Source organism: Salmo salar, chromosome ssa17 (genome assembly GCF_905237065.1).
Source record: "Salmo salar chromosome ssa17, Ssal_v3.1, whole genome shotgun sequence".
Classification (NCBI taxonomy): Eukaryota; Metazoa; Chordata; class Actinopteri; order Salmoniformes; family Salmonidae; genus Salmo; species Salmo salar.
In genome coordinates this window covers 47,414,123-47,439,201 of record NC_059458.1, presented here as the reverse complement: position 1 = coordinate 47,439,201, position 25,079 = coordinate 47,414,123, and the positions used below count along the sequence as shown (strand labels likewise).

Sequence of the window (25,079 nt, the reverse complement as noted above, 5' to 3'; positions counted from 1 at the left end):
TAGGGGGGTGTTCTAGTCATTGTTTTTCTATGTTGGTGAGTTGGAGGTTCCCAATTAGAGGCAGCGGGTAATCGTTGCCTCTAATTGGGGATCATATTTAGGTAGCCTTTTTCCCACCTGTATTTTGTGGGATATTGTTTTTGTGTTAGTGTTTTGTGCACTACGGTTTTCACATTTGTAGTAGTTTGTTTATTGTTTGTTTAAGTTTCACAGTAATAAAAGATATGGAACTCAAATCACGCTGCGCCTTGGTCCGTCTCTCATCACAACCATGACAGAATATCCCACCAAGTAAGGACCAAGCAGCGTGTTCATGAGGTAAAGGAGTTTTGGACATGGGAGGAGATCATGGGAGGACACGAGACCCTTCCTTGGTGGGAGTTGCAGAGGACACAGGAAGGACAGTGATGACGCCGGGGACCGCGGCAACAGAAACCCCAAGATTTTTGGGGGGGGCACGAGGGGTGGTCGACTGAGCAGCGGGGAGTGCCAGAGCCCGCCTGGGAGTCGATGGAACAGTGTGAGGAAGGATACCGGAGAGAAGGGTTAGCTAGGAGTATGCGGCAACACTGGCGTTTGGAGGAGCGTGTCATCAGTCCGGTGAAACCTGTGCCGGCTCCACGCACCAGGCCTCCAGTGCGCCTCCCCAGTCCGGTACGTCCTGTGCCAGCTCCCGCACTCGTCCTGAAGAGCCAGAGACCGTCAGGGAGGCAATGGATGAGTTGGTAGAGAGAGAGAGAGAGATGGGAGAGATGTTGGTCAGGTGTGTTCTGCACAACATTTGACCTGAAGATCCTGTCAGCAGTCTGGTGCGTCATGGGCCAGCTCCCCACACCCTTCCGGAAGTGCGTGTCACCAGTCTGGTGCCACCTGTGCCGGCTCCACGCGTCAGGACTCCAGTACGCCTCCCCAGTCCGGTACGTCCTGTGCCAGCTCCCTGCACTCGCCCTGAAGAGCGTGTCACCAGTCCGGTGCCACCTAGGCCGGCTCCACGCACCAGGCCTCCAGTGCGCCTCCCCAGCCTGGTACGTCCTGTGCCAGCTCCACGCACTAGGCTTCCAGTGTGCCTCTACAGCCTGGAACCTCCAGCGACGGTTTACAGTCCGGAGCTTCCAGCGACGGTTTACAGTCCGGAGCCTCCAGCGATGGTTCACAGTCCGGAGCCTCCAGCGACGGTTCACAGTCTGGAGCTTCCAGCGATGGTCAACGGTCCGGAGCCTCCAGCGACGGTCAACGGTCCGGAGCCTCATGCGACAGTCAACGGTCTGGAGCCTCAAGCGACGGTCAACGGTCCGGAGCCTCCAGTGACGGTCAATGGTCCGGAGAGTCCAGGCATGGTGTCCAGTCCCGCTCCAAGGCCGGAGGATTCCTCTGCGCCGGTTCCCAGTCTAGGCACGGTGTCCAGTCCCGCTCCATGGCAGGATCCTTCCTCTGCACCAGGGCCCAGTCCAGGCATGGCGTCCAGTTCCGCTCCAGGGCTGGAGTATTCCTCTGCGCCAGTGTCAAGTCCAGGCACGGCGGCCAACCCAGCTCCATGGCCGGAGCCCTCCTTCGCGCTGGTCCCCAGTCCAGGCACGGCATCCAGTACTGCTCCAAGGCTGGAGCTTTCCTCTGCGCCGATGCCCAGTCCAGGCACGGCATTCTGGGCAGGGGGCTACGACCCGCACCGGAGCCACCACCGACACTAGGCCCCCCCCACCCTCCCCATTTGTTTTCAGGTTCTGCGGCTGGAGTCCGCACCTTTAGGGAGCCCTTGGTTCTCTATGGTGTTTAGGTCATAGCGTGACTAGGGGGCTGTTCTAGTCATTGTATTTCTATGTTGGTGAGTTGTATGGTTCCCAATTAGAGGCAGCGGTAATCGTTGCCTCTAATTGCGGATCATATTTAGGTAGCCTTTTTCCCACCTGTGTTTTGTGGGATATTGTTTTTGTGTTAGTGTTTTGTGCACTACGGTTTTCACGTTCATAGTAGTTTGTTTATTGTTTTGTTTAAGTTTCACAGTAATAAAAGATGTGGAACTCAAATCATGCTGCGCCTTGGTCCGACCTTTTCTACGAGCATGACAGGTTGATTTATCTCTGTTCCATCTAGGTGTTGACAAATCATCTGTACTCACTGACCTTCGTTAACTTTTTGAGGCTCACCCACCGTGCACAATATTCAACAGCCAGTGAAAAATCCGAGCGCCAAATTCGAAAACAACAAAATGTCATAATTCAAATTTCTCAAACATACAACTATTTTACACCATTTTATAGATAAACATCTCCTTAACCTCTATGGGCTATGTTCAATCAAGTTCATATTTATATCAAAAACCAGCTTTTTACATTAGCATGTGACTAGCATGTGACTAGCATTCCCACCGAACACTTCCGGTGAATTTACTAAATTACTCACGATAAACATTCACAAAAAACATAACAATTATTTTAAGAATTATAGATACAGAACTCCTTTATGCAATCGCGGTGTCCGATTTTAAAATAGCTTTTCGGTGAAAGCACATTTTGCAATATTCTGAGTAGATAGCCCGGCCATCACGGGCTAGCTATTTTGACACCCACCAAGTGTGGTACTCACCAAACTCAGATTTACTATAAGAAAAATTGGATTACCTTTGCTGTTCTTCATCAGAATGCACTCCCAGGACTTCTACTTCAATAACAAATGTTGGTTTGGTTCCAAATAATCCATAGTTATATCCAAATAGCGGCGTTTTGTTCGTGCGTTCAAGACACTATCCGAAGGGTAAAGAAGGGTGACGCGCCCGGCGCATTTCGTGACAAAAAAACTCAAAATATTCCATTACCGTACTTCGAAGCATGTCAAACGCTGTTTAAAATCAATTTTTATGCGATTTTTCTCGTAAAAAAGCGATAATATTCCGACCGGGAAACCCTGTTTTCGTTCAAAGACGGAAAAATAAAAACATGGTGTCGGCTCGTGCACGCGCCCCCAGTCTCATTGTTCTCAGATCGACCACTATCCAAATGCGCTACTGTTTTTCAGCCATGGCCTGCAAAGTCATCATTCAACGTTCTGGCGCCTTCTGAGAGCCTATGGGAGGATTAGAAAATGTCACGTTATGCCAGAGATCCCCTGTTTTGGATAGAGATGATCAAGAAGGCCAAGAAATAGTCAGAGAGAGCGCTTCCTGTTTGGAATCTTCTCAGGTTTTGGCCTGCCAAATTAGTTCTGTTATACTCACAGACACCATTCAAACAGTTTTAGAAACTTTAGGGTGTTTTCTATCCAAATCAAACAATTCTATGCATATTCTAGTTACTGGGCAGGAGTAGTAACCAGATTAAATCGGGTACGTTTTTTATCCGGCCGTGCAAATACTGCCCCCTATCCCCAACAGGTTAATCCAACCACGTTGTCCGATTTCAAAAAGGCTTTACGGCGAAAGCATAAAGTTAGATTATATTAGGACAGTACATAGACAAAAAATTACACACAGCCATTTTCAATGCAAGGACAAGCATCACCAAAAGCAGAAAACCAGCTAAAATCATGCACTAACCTATGACAATCTTCATCAGATGACACTCCTAGGACATTATGTTAGGCAATACATGCATATTTATATCCAAAAACAGCATTTTACATTGGCGTGTGACGTTCAGAAAATGTATTTCCCCCAAAACTGCCGGTGAATCAGCACAACAATATACAAATATACTCATTATAAACGTTCATAAAATATTAAACTGTTATAGAAAGAATTATAGATTAACATCTCCTGAATGCAACCGCATTGACAGATTTGAAAATAACTTTACTGGGAAAGCACACTTTGCAATAATCTGAGTACAGCGCTCAGAAAAATACATCAGGCAATTACAGATACCCGCCATTTTGGGGTCATCTAAATGCATAAATAGCATTAGAAATATTCACTTACCTTTAATAATCTTCATCAGAAGGCACTTCCAGGGATCCCAGGTCCACAATAAATGTTGTTTTGTTCGATAAAGTTCATCATTTATGTCCAAATAACTCCATGTTGTTTGCGCGTTCAGTAAGCTACTCAAAAAAAAAACGTTCGTTCAAACATGTCAAACGTTGTATAGCGTTAATCCTTAGGGCCATTTTAACGTGAAACTTCAGTAATATTCCAACCGGACGGTTCCAGTGTCTTGAAAACATTTTGGAACACAGCTACCTCATCACATGAATGCGCGCCAATGAACTGATGTCCTTCCCTGGGTCAACAACTTCCAACTTCCTTTGTTGGCTCTCTGTTCACCATAGAAGCCTCAAACAACTTTCTAAAGACTGTTGACATCTAGTGGAAGCCTTAGGAAGTGCAAAATGAACCCTAACTCACTGTGTGTTCGATAGGCAATGACTTGAAAAAATTACAGGCACCAGATTTTCATTTCCTGGTTGTATTTTTCTCAGGTTTTTGCCTGCCATATGGGTTCTGTTATACTCACAGACACCATTCAAACAGTTTTAGAAACTTCAGAGTGTTTTCTATCCAAATCTACTAATAATATGCATATTCTCGTTTCTGGGCAAGAGTAGTAACCAGTTTAAATTGGGTACGTTTTTCATCCGGCCGTGAAAATACTGCCCCCTAGCCCAGACAGGTTAAACTGCTGCAACGCCTTGACCTGAGAGAGACGGTTTATTTCTCTATTTTGTTAGGTCAGGGTGTGGGGTGGGCATTCTATGTTTTATATTTCTATGTTTTGGCCAGGTATGGTTTCCAATCAGAGGCAGCTGCCTATCATTGTCTCTGATTGGGAACCATACTTAGGCAGCCCTTTTTCCCTCCTTGAGTTGTGGGATCTTATTTTTGTACTGCTCGGTATAGCCTGCAAGACGTGATGGTCGTTTACCTTTGTTTATTATTTTGTTTAAGTGTTCTGATTTAAAATACATTCAAGATGAACACTTACCACGCTGCACCTTGGTCTACTCCTTTGGACAACCATTACAGAAGATCCCACCACCAAAGGACCAAGCAGCGTGGGCAGGATGACTAGACCTGGGAGGAAATCCTGGATGGGGCAGGACCCTGGACAAGGCCTGGGGTGTATCGCCATCCGCAAGAGGAGATAGAGGCAGCGAAAGCGGAACGGCGATACTGGGAGAAACAAGCAAGGCAACAACGGAAGCCCGAGAGGCAGCGGCAAAAATCTTTTGGGGGGAGCACACGGGGAGATTGGAGAAGTCGGGGTTGAGACCTGAGCCAAATCCCCGTGCTTACTGTGGGGAGCGAGTGACCGAGCAAGCACCGTGTTATGTGGTGATGCGTACTGTGTCGCCAGTGCGCACTCACATCCCGGTGCGCTCGGTGCAAGCTCCCCACAGTTGCCGTGCTAGAGTTGGCAGTTAGCCAGGAAGAATTGTGCTGGCTCAGCGTTCCTGGTCCCCAGTGCGTCTCTTCGGCCCAGGTTATCCTGCGCCAGCTCTACGCATGGTACCCCTGTTCACCAGCACAAACCAGTTCGTCCTGTGCCAGCGCTCCGCTCTTGCTGGGCTAAAGTTAACATCCAGCCAGGACGGGGTGTGCCAGCCCTAAGCTCCAGACCTCCAGTGCGCCTCCATGGCCCAGTATACCCTGTTCCTGCTCTATGCACCCAGTCTACGGTGCGTCTCCCCAGTCCGGTGAGACCGATTCCAGCTCCACGTAGGAAGCCTCCAGTGATGATCTATGGTCTGAAACCTCCAGTGATGATCCATGGCACGAAGCCTCCCGTGATGATCCATAGCCTGGAGCCTGTAGTGATGATCCATGGCACGAAGCCTCCAGTGATAATCCATGGCCCGGATCCTGTAGGGATAATCCATGGCAAGAAGCATGAAGGGATGATCCATGGCCCGGAGCCTGAAAAGATGATCCATGGCATGAAGCCTCCAGTGATAATCCATGGCCCGGAGCCTCCAGTGATGATCCATGGCACAAAGCCTTCAGTGATGATCCATGGCGCAGAACCTGTAGAGATGATCCATGGCACGGAGCCTGCAGCGACGGTCCCCGGTCCGGAGCCTCCAGCGACGCTCCCCAGTCCGGAGCCTCCAGCGACGCTCCCCAGTCCGGAACCTCCAGCGACGCTCCCCAGTCCGGAACCTCCAGCAACGCTCCCCAGTCCGGAGCCTCCAGCAACGGTCTGCAGCCCGCCGGTCTGCAGCCTGGAGTCTTCAGTGCCGGTCTGCAGCCCAGAGTCGTCAGCGGCGGTCTGCAGCCCAGAGTCTTCAGCAGCGGCCTGCAGTCCAGAGTCTTCAGCGGCGGTCGGCAGTTCAGAGCCTCCGGCGATGATCCACGGTCTGGTTCCTCCGGCGACACAGAAGCGAGGGGATCAGCGGACAGTGTGGGGGCTACGCCTCGAACCAGAGCCGCCGCCAAGTATAGATGCCAACCCGGACCCTCCCCTATAGGTTCAGGTTTGCGGCCGGGAGTCCGCACCTTTGGGGGGGGTACTGTCACGCCCTGACCTGAGAGAGACGGTTTATTTCTCTATTTTGTTAGGTCAGGGTGTGGGGTGGGCATTCTATGTCTTATATTTCTATGTTTTCACCAGGTATGGTTTCCAATCAGAGGCAGCTGCGTGTCGTTGTCTCTGATTGGGAACCATACTTAGGCAGCCCTTTTTTCCTCCTTGTGTTGTGGGATCTTGATTTTGTACTGCTCGTTATAGCCTGCAAGACGTGACGGTCGTTTACCATTGTTTATTATTTTGTTTATTAAATGTTCTGATTTAAAATAAATTCAAGATGAACACTTACCACACTGCACCTTGGTCTACTCCTTTGGACAACCGTTACAACTGCCTGGGCTTGGTATAGAGTTAAATACTGTAAAGTTACACACGCACGCACGAAACACGAACGCACACACACACGCAGTGATAGGAGTTCAAACCCCAGGCACATTAGCTGGAGGGCAAAACAGATAAGTCATTCTCTTCTCCTATTTCATTTTCTTCCCTCTCTCTTTCTGAGGAGAAGGCCCACAGACTTCAGTGCATCAGTCAGTGTCATGGTGAGATAGATTGCAATATTTAGGGATAAATCATCATGAGCCATCCTACGGGTGAATCCTACAGGGAAATTTGGAGCTACAGTTGAAGTCGGAAGTTTACATACACCTTAGCCAAATACATTTAAACTCAGTTTTTCACAATTCCTGACATTTAATCCCAGTAAAAATAGCCTGTTTTAGGTCAGTTAGGATCACCACTTTATTTTAATAATGTGAATTGTCAGAATAATAGTAGAGAGAATTATTTATTTCAGTATTTATTTATTTCATCACATTCCCAGTGGGTCAGAAGTTTACATACACTCAATTAGTATTTGGTAGCATTGCCTTTAACTTGTTTAACTATGGTCAAACGTTTCGGGTAGCCTTCCACAAGCTTCCCAAAATAAGTTGGGTGAATTTTGGACCATTCCTCCTGACAGAGCTGGTGTAACTGAGTCAGGTTTGTAGGCCTCCTTGCTCGCACACGCTTTTTCAGTTCTGCCCACAAATCTTCTATAGGACTGAGGTCAGGGCTTTGTGATGGCCACTCCAATACCTTGACTTTGTTGCCCTTAAGCCATTTTGCCACAACTTTAGAAGTATGCTTGGGGTCATTGTCCATTTGGAAGACCCATTTGTGACCAAGCTTTAACTTCCTGACTGATGTCTTGAGATGTTACATCAATATATACGCATCATTTTCAGTCCCCATGACACCATCTATTTTGTGAAGTGCACCAGTCCCTCCTGCAGTAAAGCACCTCCACAACATGATGCTGCCACCCCCGTGCTTCACCGTTGGGATGGTGTTCTTCGGCTTGCAAGCCTCCCCCTTTTTCCTCCAAACATTAACATGGTCATTACGGCCAAACAGATCTATTTTTGTTTCATCAGACCAGAGGACATTTCTCCAAAAAGTACGATCATTGTCCCCATGTGCAGTTGCAAACCGTAGTCTTTTTTTGCTGAGTGGCTTCTTCCTTGCTGAGTGGCCTTTCAGGTTATGTCAATATAGGACTTGTTTTACGGTGGATGTAGATACTTTTATTCCTGTTTCCTCCAGCATCTTCACAAGGTCCTTTGCTGTTGTTCTGGGATTGATTTGGACTTTTCGCACCAAAGTACGTTCATCTCTAGGGGACAGAATGCGTCTCCTTCCTGAGCGGTATGATGGCTGTGTGGTCCCATGGTGTTTATACTTGCGTACTATGGTTTGTACAGATGAACGTGGTACCTTCAGGCATTTGGAAATTGCTCCCAAGGATGAACCAGACTTGTGGAGGTCTGCATTTTTTTTCTGAGGTCTTGGCTGATTTCTTTTGATTTTCCCATGATGTCAAGCAAAGAGGCACTGTGTTTGAAGGTAGGCCTTGAAATACATCCACAGCTACACCTCCAAATGACTCAAATGATGTCAATTAGCCTATCAGAAGCTTCTAAAGCCATGACATCATTTTCTGGATTTTTCCAATCTGTTTAAAGGCACAGTCAATATTGTGTATGTAAACTTCTGACCCACTGAAATTGTGATATAGTAAATCATAAGTGAAATAATCTGTCTGTAAACAGTTTTTGGAAAAAACATGCACAAAGTAGATGTTCTAAACGACTAGCTAAAACTATAGTTTGTTAACAAGACATTTGTGGAGTGGTTGAAAAACTAATTTTAATGACTCCAACCTCAGAATATGTAAACTTCCGACTTCAACTGTATATGAAATAAGTTGTATGATTTGGACATGTGAAGTCCACATTTGGACTAGCAGGTGTTTCGCTTGCTTGCATGACTTCGAAGCGCTATTTATTATAATCCTCAACGTCTCATCTTTCAAAATACATTGAGTCATCTTAAATTTACAGCATTTCCCTCACTCTGACAACAAAACAGTTGCCCAATTACTGACAGGGATGGGTGCAACTTCTTGTCATGCTCGGTGCTCAAGTTCAGAACGTCTGTCAGTCAAAACTCATACAGCACTGTGAAGCACAGAGCCAGAACTCTGACGTCATGTATAGCGTGTTACTGTACAGCCACTACGTTCCAATTTAGATGCTTATTAGTGCCCAAATCTGATATTTGCAACCCGTGTACATGTACAAGTGTAAAGGGTTAACAAATGCCAACATAAGCCATTTAGGTGACACATTTATCCAAAGCGACTTTTTATTATATGGGTGGTCCAGGGAATCAAACCCACTATCCTGGTGTTGCAAGTGCCATGCTACACCAACTGAGTCTAATAACAAATCTTTTGATTACAGTTTGAATCTTCAAAGTGAAAAGCTACTGTAAAGGTAACTGTTTCAGACAATGGAATAGTACGGAAATACAAAACAAAGAACTGTAACCTTGAAATATCATCAACGTGTTGACGTCTCACAATAAAGCCATCATAATTGACCCTGGTTAATATTGATATCATTGAGATGTTTATCAGAGCCCAGCCATAGAACCTTCATTACATCTCTGTAGCAGAGGGTTAGAGAGGAGCTCCCTACTCAGCCCTGTTTGGACACATGATGAATGAGCCTGAGACAGACTGCTGCCATTGGAGACAGGAGAGCAGAGAGAGCTCGAGGATGATGAATAATTCCTCTGTAGTCTCTTTCCCCACAGGAAGCTCCTATTCCAGTATGTAAACTTCCGACTTCAACTGTATATACACAATTTCATTCCTTGGAGTGACGTATACCTTAATACAGTGTCAATTACAGTGTAATTACTGTGGAAATGTTAGATATTACTTGTTACATATTGCTGCACTGTTGGAACTAGAAGCACAAGCATTTCGCTACACTCGCAATAACATCTTCTAACCATGTGTATGTGACCAATACAATTTGATTTTAATAGGTTCAGCCTAGTTCAGTGTATATCTGGTTGTTAAACTCTTATTTAATATAGATTTATAGGTGACGCAAACAGCTTTTCAGGGAGTCACCTCAAAGTGTTATCACATCACATGTTCTAGAATCTATGACATCCCTGTTGCTGACAGACAAACTGGAGACAGAGTGTGTTATCATTATGTCACCATCAGAGCCATATATTTAGATTACCATGATGTTGTGTCACAAACAGACAGAGAGTGCATCCCAAATGGCACCCTATTCCCTATATGTGACCGACCAGCTCATATCGGTCTTAAGTAGCAACATTTGAAATTGTGTTTTTTACATTGGATAAAAGTAAAGACTCAGAGCTACAAAATTGTATATCATACACTACAATTGAGGAACAATGGGAAAGTAATTTTGCTTTGAAAGTTGATAAACTTGTAAACTCACTTTTGAGAAAATGGCCTTTGAATCTTTTGGTACTACTACTGGAGAGCCCTCCTTTGTCTACACCTATTCAGCATTGTTTACACCCTCTTAAGCTTTAGCCCCACACATTCTCTTTAAGGGTTGATTCGAGCATTCTGTACTAACAACAGAAGTCAAGCACCCAAGCTAACTTGCGAGCTACTTCCAGACACAAATGACAGAACAGCTCACTGAACATTAATCACCCTAGCAGAGCTGGTTAGGCTGTTATGGTATCCAGAGCGTTGGTGACTGCACCTGTGCTGTCAAATTTCCCATTCGTAAATTCAAAATGTGTCACTTTCGGAGCGTTCAGAGCGCACCCTCTGACCTCACAATGGCAGTCAAGGACCCAAGCTAACTGGCTAACATTGGCTAGCGTGCTAGCTACTTCAAGACACTTAATGAGAGAACACCCCACTCTGACCATTGTATTCGCTCTAGCAGAGCTAGTTAGGCTGTTTTCATGTTATCCAGATAAACTCAGCAAAAAAATATATGTCCCTTTTTCAGGACCCTGTCTTTCAAAAATAATTAGTAAAAATCCAAATAACTTCACAGATCTTCATTGTAAAGGGTTTACCTTCTATGGGCTACGTGGGACGCTAGCGTCCCACCTGCGGGACACACTATTCAACAGCCAGTGAAATAGCATGGCGCGAAATAACAAACAGCAAAAATCTCATAATTTCGTTTTCTCAAACAATCAACTATTTTACACCATTTTAAAGATAAACTTCTCGTTAATCTAACCACATTGTCCGATTTCAAAAAGGCTTTATGGCGAAAGAATAAAATTGGATTATGTTAGTACATAAACTTCACAAGAAAAACCACACAGCCATTTTCCAAGCAAGGACATGCATCACAAAAACCAAGAATACAGCTAAAATATTCACTAACCTTTGATGATCTTCATCAGATGGCACTCATAGGACTTCATGTTACACAATACATGTATGTTTTGCTCAATAAAGTTCATATTTATATCCAAAAAAACCATTTTACATTGGCGCGTGATGTTGAGAAAATGTATTCCCACCAAAACCTCTGGTGAATGAGCACATCAATTTACAAAAATACTCATCATAAACGTTGATAAAATTTACAACAGTTATTGAAAGAATTATAGATATACTTCTCCTTAATGCAACCGCTGTGTCAGATTTTAAAATAGCTTTACGGAGAAAGCACATTTTCAATATTCTGAGTACATAGCTCAACCATCAAAGCAAGCTATACAGATACCCGCCAAGTTCTGGGGTCAACTAAACTCAGAATTAGTATTATAAATATTCTCTTACCTTTGCTGATCTTCGTCAGGATGCACTCCCAGGACTCATACTTCCACAAGAAATGTTCTTTTTGTTCGAAATACTCCATATTTATGTCCAAATACCTCCGTTTTGTTCGTGCGTTCAGATCACTATCCAAAGGCATGACGCGAGAGCGTAAATCCAGACACGAAAAGTAAAATAGTTCCATTACCGTTCGTAGAAACATGTCAAACGTTGTTTACAATCAAACCGTAGGGTCTTTTTTAACATAAAACATCGATAATATTCCAACCGGACAATAGCGTATTCATTACAGAGGAAAAAGAAGGAGCGGAGCGACAAACGTGTCAGCGTAGTAAACAACTCACTGGTCCCAGGCAGTCCACTCATTGACTGAGCTTCTATTTTCTGCCCAGTAACAGGAGAAGGATGAAACACGTTTCTAAAGGCTGTTGACAGCCAATGGAAGCCTTAGGAAGTGCAACGTGACCCCACAGACACTGTAGTTTCGATAGGGATTCAAATGAAGAACTACAATTCTCAGATTTCCCACTTCCTGGTTGGATTTTTCTCAGGTTTTTGCCTGCCATATGAGTTCTGTTATACTCACAGACATCATTCAAACAGTTTTAGAAACTTCAGAGTGTTTTCTATCCAGATCTACTAATAATATGCAAATATTTGACTCTGGGCCCAAGTATTAGGCAGTTAACTCTGGGCATGCTTTTCACCCAAAAATGAAAATACTGCCCCCTATACCTTAAAAAGTTAAGTAGTACTTTAAAGTATTTTTACATATATTTATTTACTTTACACAACTGCATACATCTTCATATGGTGGTGAGCCAAATTTGAGTTTTATGGCAGGGGATTGTTTTGCTATTTCTGTGAGATGAAAGATAAACTTAAGTCCCTGGGATAACACACACACAAGTTAGTTACCTTTCCCCAGTTTCCGGGAAGACATGGAAGAAACTTGTTGTTGTTGATTTTTTTCCCATATGGAATTTTAATAAAGGTGTTTGATGCATGCAGGTTGTGTAATCAGACTGGCCAGTGAAGCAGTAGAGTGAAACTACTGTTAATCCATTGGCAGCAGCAGGGGTAAGCAGGGGGCTCATTTATCAAAGGTGCATGTGCACAAGGGGTGTAGTGCTCCCGAGCACAGAGGAGTGGTGCTCGCTCACTTTTTTTATTTGAGAATACGTGAAGCTGGTAAAACTATTTCTGAATATATATTTATATTTATTTACCACTAAAATTCCATGAAAAATTATAGAATGGCAAACCAAATAAATACAGAATGTATAGCAGCCTAGCAGCCTGTGGTTTCTTCCCTGTCTTCTCTGTAGTGCTGAACGTTTAGCCTATTTTCTGTTAATTATTGTTTTTTAAACAACTAATTGACTAACATCGGTTCAATTATTTGAATTCCATTTTGTACATTTTCTCTGTTCTCTGAGGGCATCACATCTTTGAGATAGCAGGACTAACTCCATTGGTCATTAAGCCACCCACCTTTGGGAAGAGAGGCTAGTTTCTCAGAGGTCTCTTAAGGAGAGTCTTGTCTTTAAAATGGTGTAAAATAGTCATATGTTTGAAAAATTGAAGTTTTTGGATTTTTGAAGAGTTTGTAATTCTCGCCACGCTCTATCATTGGATATTGGCGAGGCGTTCCGCTAGCGGAACATCTAGATGTAAGAGATTGCCATCACTAACATTGAGTGGCTGCTGCCAATATACTGACTCATCTCTAGCCACTTTAATAATGAAACATTTATGTAATAAATGTATCACTAGCCACTTTAAACAATGCCACTTTATATAATGTTTACATACCCTACATTACTCATCTCATACTTGTACTAAAGTGTACTCTATACTGTACTCTCTACCATCTACTGCATCTTGCCTATGCTGCTTGGCCATCGCTCATTCATATATCTTTATGTACATATTTTTATTAATTCCTTTACACTTGTTTGTATAAGGTAGTTGTTGTGAAGTTGTTAGATTACTTGTTAGATATTACTGCATGGTCGGAACTAGAAGCACAAGCATTTCGCTACACTTGCATTAACATCTGCTAACAATGTGTATGTGACAAATAACATTTGATTTGACCCTTCCACTGAATTCAAGGTACACTTAACCAGCATGACTACCACAGAATTCTGCAGCAATAGGCCATCCCATCTGGTTTGCGCTTAGTGGGACTATCATTTGTTTTTCAACAGGACAATGACCCAACACACCTCCAGGCTGTGTCAGGGCTATTTGACCAAGAAGTAGAGTGTAGAGTGCTGCATGTGTAACCTTTATTCAACTAGGCAAGTCAGTTAAGAACAAATTCTTATTTACAATGACAGCCTACTAGCCGCCGCTGATCTTATTGTTTGCACCTGTTCCTTATTTGTGTCTCTTGATTTATGGTTATTTAAGCCTGTTTAGCCCGCCCAGGTTTGTGCGGGATTATTTTCGTCAGAGTGTTTTTTGTTGTTGGATGTGCTGGCGATCTACATGTGTTGTTTTATATGCGTACTGTGGACCCGTTGTATTTGGGCACTTCGCTATTCATGCCGGTTGTGTTGGCTTCGACCGTTTTTCGTATTTAAGGAATAAACACATTTTTCCTTACCTCTGCTCTCTGCGCCTGACTCCTACCACCACTCCTAGCAATCGTTGACAGCCTACCGGGGAACAGTGGCTTGTTCAGGGGCAGAATGACTGATTTTTACCGTGTCAGCTCGGGGATTCGATCCAGGAACCTTTCGGTTACTGGCCCAACGCTCTAACCACTAGGCTACCTGCCACCCCAAAGGCCAGGTCATCTGCTGACCTGACCTCCACAATCACCTGGTCTCAACCCAATTGAGATGGTTTTGGATGAGTTGGATCGCAGAGTGAAGGAAAAGCAGCCAACAAGTGCTCAGCATATGTGGGAACTCCTTCAAGACTGTTGGAAAACATTCCAGGTGAAGCTGGTTGAGAGAAATGCCAAGCGTGTGCAAAGCTGTCATCAAGGCAAAGGGTGGATACTTTGAAGAATCTAAAATATTAAATACATTTTCATTTGTTTACCACTTTTGGTTACTACATTATTCCATAGGTGTTATTTGAATAGTTGTGATGTCTTCACTATTATTCTACAATGTAGAAAATAGTAAAAATAAAGAAAAACCCTTGAATGGGTATGTGTGTCCAAACTTTTGAATGGTACTGTATAATTTTCTCTTCCCTATCCCTTTCTCAATCTCTCTTTCCCCTATTTCTCTCTTTTTCTCTCTCTCTCTCTCTGCAAATATTGCTTGTCTCTCAACAAGTATGAACACCTGGCATGCGGACAGTCCAGCTATGTTAAAAATATTTATATATTAATATCTTGCATTTACATTTGATAGACTTCAATTAAAATTAAACAACAAGTATGTTAAATGTTAAAATAACTTACTTCAGAGTCTTATTGGCCAGTGTGAGTGTGTAGGGTAAATACAGTATGCTACTTTATAGCCTTCCGTAATATGTCCTTATTTGACAGCCAGGCAACAAGCCTGATGATAATTTAAAAACACGTGTCGTCATGTTCTGACTGTAATCATGTCAGTCATGCTGCTTTATATCACACTAGCCCCTGTAAAGCTGTCAGTTCTGTCTAATAGAGCGGTTTCACAGGTCTGGTCCGGTCATGTTTCACTACTGTAAAAGGCATGCTTTGTGCAGAGGTCACAGTAGGCTATACTGTATGGCGTTATAATCACTGTGGCTTTTAATTTGTAATCATGTATTAGATTCTGTTGCTTTTGGCGTATGTAGGAATTATTGAGACTACTGGTGTAATGGTGAGGCTAAATGGTGTTTTATTTGCTGTGGATGATAACTCAATGTATGTACCTGCACGTGCACAAACACACACACACCAGTGGTCGAAAAAGTACTAAATTGTCATACTTGTACTAAAGTAAACGTGAAAGTCACCCACTAAAATACTACTTGGGTAAAAGTCTAAAAGTGGTTGGTTTTAAATATACTTAAGTATCAAAAGTAAATGGAATTGCTAAAATGTACAAAGTATCGAAAGTAAAAGTAAAAGTATAAATAATTTAAAATGCCTTATATTAAGCAAACTAGATGCCACAATTGTTTTTGTTGTTGACGGATAGCCAGGGGCACACTCCAACACTCATACATAATTTACAAACAAAGCATTTGTGTTTAGTGAGTCCGCCAGATCAGAGGCAGTAGGGATGAGCAGGGATGTTTTCTTGATAAGTGTGTGAATTGGACAATTTTCCTGTCAAAACATAATGAGTACTTTTAGGTGTCAGGGAAAATGTATGGAGTAAAAACTACATTATTTTCTTTAGGAATAGAGTGAAGTAAAATTAAAAGTTGCCAAAAATATGAATAGTAAAGTACAGATACCCCAAAAAACTACTTAAGTAGTACTTTAATAAGTACTTTACACCACTGCACAATGAGAATGCTGTTCATTGACTACAGCTCAGCGTTCAACACCATAGTGCCCACGAAGCTCATCACTAAGCTAAGGACTCTGGGACTAAACACCTCCCTCTGCAACTGGATCCTGGACTTCCTGACGGGCCGCCCCCAGGTGGTAAGAGTAGGCAACAACACGTCTGCCATGCTGATCCTTACGGTCAGATGCCGAGCCTCTCAGGGGTGTGTGCTTAGTCCCTTCCTGTATTCCCTGTTCACCCCCGACTGCGTGGCTAAATACGACTCCAACATCATCATTAAGTTTGCTGACGACACAACAGTGGTAGGCCTGATCACCGACAACAACGAGACAGCCTATAGGGAGGAGGTCAGAGACCTGGCCGGGGGGTGCTAGAATAACAACCTCTCCCTCAACGTAACCAAGACTAAGGAGATGATTGTGGACTACAGGAAAAGGAGGACCGAGCACGCCCCCATTCTTATCGACGGGGCTGTAGTGGAGCAGGTTGAGAGCTTCAAGTTCCTTGGTGTCCACATCAAAAACAAACTAGAATGGTCCAAACACACCAAGACAGTCATGAAGAGGGCACGACAAAGCCTATTCCCACACAGGAAACTAAAACGATTTGGCATGGGTCCTGAGAAAAGGTTCTACAGCTGCAACATCGAGAGCATCCTGACTGGTTGCATCACTGCCTGGTACGGCAAATGCTCGGCCTCCGACCGCAAGGCACTACAGAGGGTAGTGCATACGGCCCAGTACATCACTGGGGCTAAGCTAGCCTGCCATCCAGGACCTCTACACCAGGCGGTGTCAGAGGATGGCCCTAAAAATTGTCAAAAACCCCAGCCAACCCAGTCATAGACTGTTCTCTCTAGTACCGCATGGCAAGCGGTACCAGAGTGCCAAGTCTAGGACAAAAAGGCTCCTTAACAGTTTTTACCCCAAGCCATAAGACTCCTGAACAGGTAATCAAATGGCTGCCAGGACTATTTGCATTGTGTGCCCCCCCAACCCCTATTTTACGCTGCTGCTAATCTCTGTTCATCATATATGCATAGTCACTTTAATCATATCTACATGTACATTGCTACTTTTATAGCCTCGCTACTGTATATAGCCTGTCTTTTACTGTTGTTGTATTTCTTTACCTACCTACTGTTCACCTAATATCTTTTTTGCACTATTGGTTAGAGCCTGATTTGATTTGATTTTAAAGTCTGTTGTCAATTTGTTTACTATAAAATAGCATTGTATCTGGTCAAAAAATGTTTCCCCAAATCTTTACTAAGGGTTAGTAACAGGCTGATTGCTTGGCTATTTGAGCCAGTAAAGGGGGCAACAGTACATACCAAGACACAGTAAGACATACTTAATGTACAATTCACTACAGAGAGATTCAATAAAATAGTAATTGATTGATGATACAGTAGTTGCAGATTAGTTATCTTCCCTACCTCCCTTAAATCAAGTAATTAAGTTATCTGCATAACAAATGGCACCCTATTCTCCTCATAGTGCACAACTTTTGAGCAAGGCTCTCCCACACCCTATGACTTTACTCTGGAAATAAAGTTTGGCTGTGGAAAATCTCTGGTATGGCAGGAGCAGCATAGGATGCCTTTGTAATGTGCTTTTAATGGGCTGTAATAGTGTGCTTTGTATAGCACTGAGTTGGTGGCCCTGAGTTGGAAGCCCGATTTCTTTTTTAAAACTGTTCAATTCCTTTCCAATGTTACAAATGAATGGTAAAAAAAGGAATATCATACATGTCAAGGGTGAATACCAGCTCAGTTTTTACAGGAATGTCATACATGTAGACATGTTGGCCACCATATTATAGCTCAGTAGTCTACACATGGCTAAACCCCAGCACAACCAATTCCATCTGTATTAATGTTGTATTGAGCCCTCAGTAACAGGTCAGCAGCATTGCATTAAGAACCAGGAGTCCTTGTTAGTAATCCACAACTGACATGCTGACAAACAGACAGGTGGTTGCTCTGCAGGTATGCTGCTGTCATGACGTTGGCCTCTTTTGGTACAGGGAGGACAGTTGACCCCTCCCTTTTGCACCCAATCGACCCTGTGTGTAAAGGGTCGTAAAAACTCTAAAATTCCAGGAGAGTCTCTGGCCACATGGCCCATAGAGAGACACAGGAAATTCTTCCAACTCATAGAATTGGAGAGCCAAGCGACATTTTGTGTTCTGGATAAGGTATGGAAGATTGGTGAAGAATCCAGCTACGAACTGATCCGCTTGGTACCATTTTGTGATACTCAGAAGAGACAATATAGCCATATTACCATAAAACTGTTTATATAATAGACTCAGTTTAAGACATGCATCATATGGGTGTATGGAATGTATTAATAAGGATAAAGCTTTTGTAAGACATTGAGATGCTATGTACTGATGTAATGTGATAGAATTGTATTTCTGTAACCAAATCTGACTCAGTCATAGGCACGCCCCCAGGGACCCATACAGGACCAGGCGTCATTTGACAAGCTGTTCTATGGGCACTATAAAACACCCCCGGATTTACATTTCCTCAGACCAGGCCTACACTCCGTTGGCTAATAGGTTTTACCTTCCAATTCCTCTACTGAAAGTGAACCATACCACGTGGTTAACTTTTAGACTATCGATACTGACAGAATAAGAACAAGTCTTTGATATTAATTATTAGTCTGCAGCTAAGTAAATTATATCATTGAACGCGAAGACCGACGAAACAACCATTCTATGACGACATTAATGAATGTCGCTCTGAAAGATGCATTCTAACCGAGAGAGAGAGAGAGAGAGAGAACGCGGACAAAACTCCCCAACAGAACTACTCTCCAACAAGAATCAGAACGACACACTGAGCGTAAATATATATTGATTGCAATTGTTCCCGAATGAGTGAGCCTTCAATTGTCAATTGTTAATATTAATGAACCCTGTGTAACTTCTCAGCCGACCTTTTATGATCCATTGTTCAACAGGCCGACCTGCCTGTTTAGCCAGTAGGGCACATTCCGATACCAATCCTTTGTGACGATAATTACTGTTTGTATGTTTTTCTGTTAATTACTTAGGGTAGTAAATAAATGATTTTAAGACAATTGATGTATGGATGATTTTAGTAAAGACTGGGTTCGTGCAGATACAACAATTTACGACGTTTTGGAATGAGACTGGACTAGAGGTAAATACACCATTTAAACTAGAAGATAATCGACCTATACTATAATAGAATATAATATTATAATACAGGAAAGTTATATTAGGAAAATTATAGCTTTGTAATCTGAATATTCTCCTTGGTGCCCCGATTTCCTAGTTAATTACAATTAAACGATTAATCAGTTTAATCGCGTGATAATAATTACAGGGAGCTAAATGATAAACATATCTTCCGTTTAATGGTACCCCCAAAGACACGACACTGCCATGGATAGAATAACCAGGTAGCAACACGGCTGCTATAGAGAGAGATCATTTTATCCTGGAATGAGGCAAACATCTGTCAACAGACTTCTTTCAACAGATGATTCATCTTCTTCAAAAGATTGTGATATTTCATTGCATCCTGGGAGGAGTTTGCAGCAAGGTAATGGACGTCACTGTCTGATTTGATGGTACAATTATTTTTTGTTATCCTCTGACAGCTTTACGGTGCAAACTTGTGGCTGTGAGTTTGTTGTGTTGATGTGGATGTCCTTGGGGAATACAGGCTGGCTCACTGGGCAAAGGGTCAAGACGTGAGGCTGAGACAATACAACAGTATACTCAGCAGTCAGCAGCTGTGTTATGTAATGCTTTCCCCTAGTGAAGTATTTGATCCTCTCTGAGGATCTGTTGTGTATCAATGACTCAAAGCCCAGAACTACATGTTAGACTATAAACTTTTCATTTTAAGTTCCAACCAAACACATTCCCCAAGGTTTATGAATACCAATGCCATCTATTTCCGTGAAACAACCTAATACCCTTTCAACTGTTTCTGTCTCAATGGGCATTGGAACTAAAACATAACCAGTTCCAAATCAGTAGGGGCTAAGGGAAGTAGTAGGGGCTAAGGGAAGGTGCTGGGGATAGGTGTTGGACTGGGCATGTTTCTGGAGAGTAGGAGGAGAGGTGGAGAGTCCATGGGGTGACAGCTGATTTTTTAGACCCTCACTGTACTGACATGTATTGTACACAACACTGAAATAAACAAAGGAATTCAAGGGAAACAAAAGCCGTTGGTTTTGTCCGCAAATAATTCTCCAGTCAGAGGGCAGGAGGACAAATCCCATACAGCCACTTTACAAGTTCAAACACTAAAATTATATTGATAGGCATAAATCCCCCCATCCAAATTAACATGACAACATGCATTAGCCTAACATCAATGGTTTGACATTTGAGAGTCATTATTTCAAAGATCGATAGAGCCTTCACTTTTTAGCGCCGTTTTCAACTTCTAACGCAATAGGTATAATAAATAATGGAGTGGTTTTGGACACGCGAGCAGACGCTCACCGATATGTCAACTCATACTGCAGTTACACCTCCAACACCACCAATACATTTGCTATGCGGATATCGGTCAATGCTGGCTAACGCTCAATCTGATTGTATCCTGGCCAGAGTCTCATTCACAAGAACAATGGTAGTATCTGTATTCATCAAATATATCTGTATTCATCAAAGTATCTGTATTCATCAAATCAACCATAATCATAGCAATTACATTATACAGACGCTGTAGTGCCATGTTAAAATAAAATGAACTACTGCCCTCCTGTGGCCTCTTAAATGCAGTTTGGATAATTTAGACTGGATAAGTACAGTATATATATAGTACAATACCAGTCTCTCTACAGGCTGTGCTATACAGTCTCCCAGTATACAGGATTCTCTCTGTTGAGTCTATCATGTACACACTGCAGGCTTCATGTGTCCCTGAGGGCATGTCTACACTTGACACTTACATGCGACTTCTGCTATCAGAATATGAGGATCGGATTGAAAAGATTGTGTTCAGAGATAGCTACCTTTTCATTATAACGTTGGAGGAAATATGTTTCTAGCGTGTGAGGAACGTTTGCTGGCCTCATAAATGCAAGCCAGGAACACAATGTGGACACGGTAGACACATTTAAATGTAGGTGTACATGCTATCTTTTAAAAAGCATGTTGACGAGTTAGTCAAGAAATTAATAATTAAGTTGGGCTTAATAGGAATAGGGCCAGCCTTTCCTTTAAATAGTAGAAAACAGATCATTCAGGCTACATTTATTCCTGTTATAGATTATGGTGATATTATATACATGAATGCTGCTACCAGTGTTTTGAAGCCCTTGGACACAATTTATCAGAGCACATGTTTTATAACATCTGACAGTTTTGACACTCACCACTGCATCCTTTATCTTAAAGTTGGTTGGACCTAGCTAAAAACACGTAGGTCACTTCATTATTCTGTTTTAATTTATGAAGCCTTACTCAATAAACTACCAATTTACTTAACAGCATTGTTGAAATATAGAAATGCGGATTACAACATTAGGTCACAGGGTTGGTTACTGATGGAGAGTCCACGTGTATCCATAGAGTTGGGTAAATCTGCCTTTTACTACCAGGCCCCTATCATGTGGAATAATCATTTGAATGTGCTGTTGTCTCTGGGTCAATTTAGGAGAAAGGCTGGGGATTTTTATATATAAATGTGTTTGTTTTTGTTTGATTGTTTATATAATATTTTCTATTTATTAAATTTGGTGTTTTAAATAGTGTATAATTTTATTTCTGCATTGTTACCAGGGCACATTTGCAAATGAGACCTAGGTCTCAATCCGTTTTTCCCTGGTTAAATACAATGATATAAAATGTAATTATTTATTCGAAATTCCATGATCAGAACTCCATGATCAGAATACAAAAACTGCATTAACTGTCAAGTCTAGACATGGCCTCAGTCACAACAAACTCATTGTCAGTCGGTCTCTTGGTTCTTCAGTCATTAATGTGTCCAGTCCCATCTTCATCTGGCTGTAGGCTACTGGTTTAACAGATTATCTGTCGAGAGGGGATCACTTTTTGGACAGGAATTTCATTTTATTTCCTGGAGGTACAGTTTATTTTTTTTTAAACATGCCACCTTTAAGCACAAGTACATACTTAAACAATATGAGCAGCAGCTTGTCTTCTCACACTCTATTAACACTCAGTTCATACTTTCCAATGTAATGTTGTAATCCTTACCCAGTCCTTTGAGGAACTTGTTAACCCTGCGATGCTCATTACCATGAATTGAGTTCAAATACTCATGCAACCTCACCTCAAACAGTCCTGTAGAAAAACAAACAAACTTTGTGTTATCTAAAGTTGGACAATAAAGCTTTAGAACTTTGAATCTGAACTTTGACCCGTACCTCTCAGTGGCTGTCTGTGGTGCTCTCTCTCCTGGATGAACAGTCCAAACATCTGTGTCTCCATGAAGACCTCCAGGAACTGCCTCAGACTCCTAGACGAGACAGACTTACGGAAGGACTCGCGTTGGAAGGAAGAGGGGATGGGGGAGGAGGCCTCAACCTCCCTGTGGGTGATAAAGACCGGATAGTGGCTGACGAGTTCTACAAAGAAACGCACAAAGGCCTCGGACACAACGGTGCTGAGGTGGCCAGAGTCTGTGTGAGAGAGTGAGAGAGAGAGAGTCAAAATTGCTACAGTCCAAACACTGGTCTGTCTACCTCAAACTAATGGTCTCGAGGGTCTAAAAAGTTTGACCAGTTCTGAAATGGACCCAGGGATGTCCTCCGCGGACCCTACCTGAATAAATAAATATGGAGACCCAGCCCTGTATAGACCCGGTCAGGTCCAGACCTGATCTGAGCCATGCAAGTGAGGGAACAAGAGGAAAAGTCCATTTTTAGCGACAGTAAAACTTATATTAATAGCCTGGTGTTTATTTGCTTAAATCACTAAACACAACAGGCACTTAGAGACACGCTTCTAACTGAGCCAGGCATCTATATCCTTAATGCACACAGGTTTAGAAAATTTGCATACTTAATTGTTTCATTCCAGAATTTTTTTACATTTATTCATTTCCATTTTTGTCATTTAGCAGACGCTTTATCTAGAGTGTCTTACAGGAGTGAGTGGATACATTTTTTTTACTGGTCCTGGCATTGCAAGCACCATGCTCTACTAACTGAGCCACAGAGGACTATCATTACCTGCACTAATGCATTATCATTTACACACAGTCACATTTCTTTTGTCTTAGTATGCCTCTATTTCGAGAAGGAAAAATAAGTTTCCTTGACAGAATAATTATTCAGCAGTTCTTACTTGCCGGCGTTTATTTGAAAGAGGCGTTTATTTGCTGAAATGTGTGCCGTTGCCCGGCTATTAAAAGGGACACTTGGCTATTTGAGACAGCATTTAATTGAAGTTAAGGTAGGCTATTATAACTTAAGCTGTTAATGCACAAGCCGAGAGCTGAGGGAGAGAGGAATTCTAGCAGCAGGCGGGGGAGGCGCTGTGCGTGGAGTGTGTGTAAGTAGCGTGAGGTGCAGGCAGCATGGAGGAGGGAGAGAGACAGCAGCAACCAAGCTGAATCACATTAGTTACTAACTTCTAGCTGCTAAAGCTAGGTTATTTATCATCAATCTGATTACATAGTAACTGTTTTGACTGCATCAGACCCAGAAGAAAAGCTACGTAAACTAGCTACCTAGTTAGCAGGGTAGGCTAGCTGAGGCTACATAGGCTGCTCTTTCCCCATCCTACACAATTACAACAACTCCATTCAGAGTATTAAGTAGCAGCCTACCTGTTGGCTCTTGGTCATTGTAGCCTATCCTTCTCATTAACTTTAATTCCGTCATTTTAGTTCATCTTCCATTGATCTCCTAACTTGTTTGCCACGGCACACAGAGCCAGATGCTAGTGCCCTTTTATGCTGCTGCTCAGGTTTTCACAAAAATGGCGTGTGTAGCTTGTTGTTGTCGTCGGCCAATCACAAGTAATCAAAGGAGACAATTTTCTCTCTGGTTGTCTACTGCAGCAGTTGCGCGGGTTATCACAACAGTATAATTGTACCATTAGGACCGTCTCCTCCTCGCTCTGACGCCAGTTCTCTCCTCCTCTCCAGGACTGTCTCTAGGGCTGACTGGAGTTTAGAAGGCAGGATAGAGTCCTCATCATCCAGCTGACATGGAAATTCAAGAGAAATACAGTATACGTGATTAGCTAAATATCATAGACTTAGATGAAGTGTACTTAATGAAGCTGCATTTGAGTCCAGAACTAGGCTAAATTTGTGTCTTTCAGGGTAATCAGTGAAGAAACAGTACCTGTCTGAGGAAGCGACTGTTTCCAAGGTCAACCACCAGCACCTGTAGAGTAGGGAAAGCAGATAGGGTGTGTGAGTTCTGGCCATCAAACTTCAATTCCTTATGGATTACAGCACCCCAAACCATATCTACAGTACATATATTCTCCTGTTGAGATTCGACCACCAGACAGCGGTTGTATTCTCACCTCCTCTAGGGGTAGCTCTGTGAGCTGAGGGAGGGAGCTGGACAGCAGCCCTACGATGAAGGGGGTGGGGGTACACACTATGTCCAGCATGGCAGGGGGCAGTACGGGGAGGTAGGTGTGCTGCCAGGTGAACGGGTAGAGTAGAGCCACCACCGCATGGCAGCACTGAGACAGAGTACTGCAGAGAAGTGAACTGGTAAGTGATTCAAGTTAAAACAGTTAGTTATCCTCCAAGTTGAATCACAACAGGTTTCATGATATACTCACTGTATTCTTTGCTGCATACTAAAAAAGGGTCATGATTTGGCCTAGTTTTTTAGCTTGCTCATTAAGAAATGTAGCGGCCACGACCGTAGCCAAATTAAAGTTGTTTTGGGGGTTTGGTTTAATGTGGGTGACCTCTTGAAGTTGCCTAGGTTAGACAACTTATTTTTCCAATTAGCTTCAGTCTGCTGGTGTGCGACCGTGGCAGAGCTGGTTTGACCTTGGACGTCTAGCTCCGAGGCAAGTTAGGGACCATCAATAAAT

The 25,079-nt window shown here is 42.9% G+C and overlaps 1 protein-coding gene across 1 annotated transcript in view; it reads right to left on the bottom strand.

Moving 5' to 3' along the window:
- Positions 1-21,653: 21,653 nt before the first annotated feature.
- Positions 21,654-25,079, bottom strand: part of LOC106575850 (DENN domain-containing protein 2A) — a 44,717-nt gene continuing 41,291 nt past the window's right edge. The window contains exons 5-10 of the mRNA XM_045698634.1: positions 24,552-24,729; positions 24,365-24,406; positions 24,111-24,219; positions 22,436-22,690; positions 22,266-22,352; positions 21,654-22,125 (exon numbers count right to left, since the gene is read on the bottom strand). Coding sequence (XP_045554590.1) covers positions 22,094-22,125; positions 22,266-22,352; positions 22,436-22,690; positions 24,111-24,219; positions 24,365-24,406; positions 24,552-24,729 — 703 coding nt within the window. The 3' untranslated portion in view covers positions 21,654-22,093. The remainder of the gene's footprint in view (positions 22,126-22,265; positions 22,353-22,435; positions 22,691-24,110; positions 24,220-24,364; positions 24,407-24,551; positions 24,730-25,079) is intronic.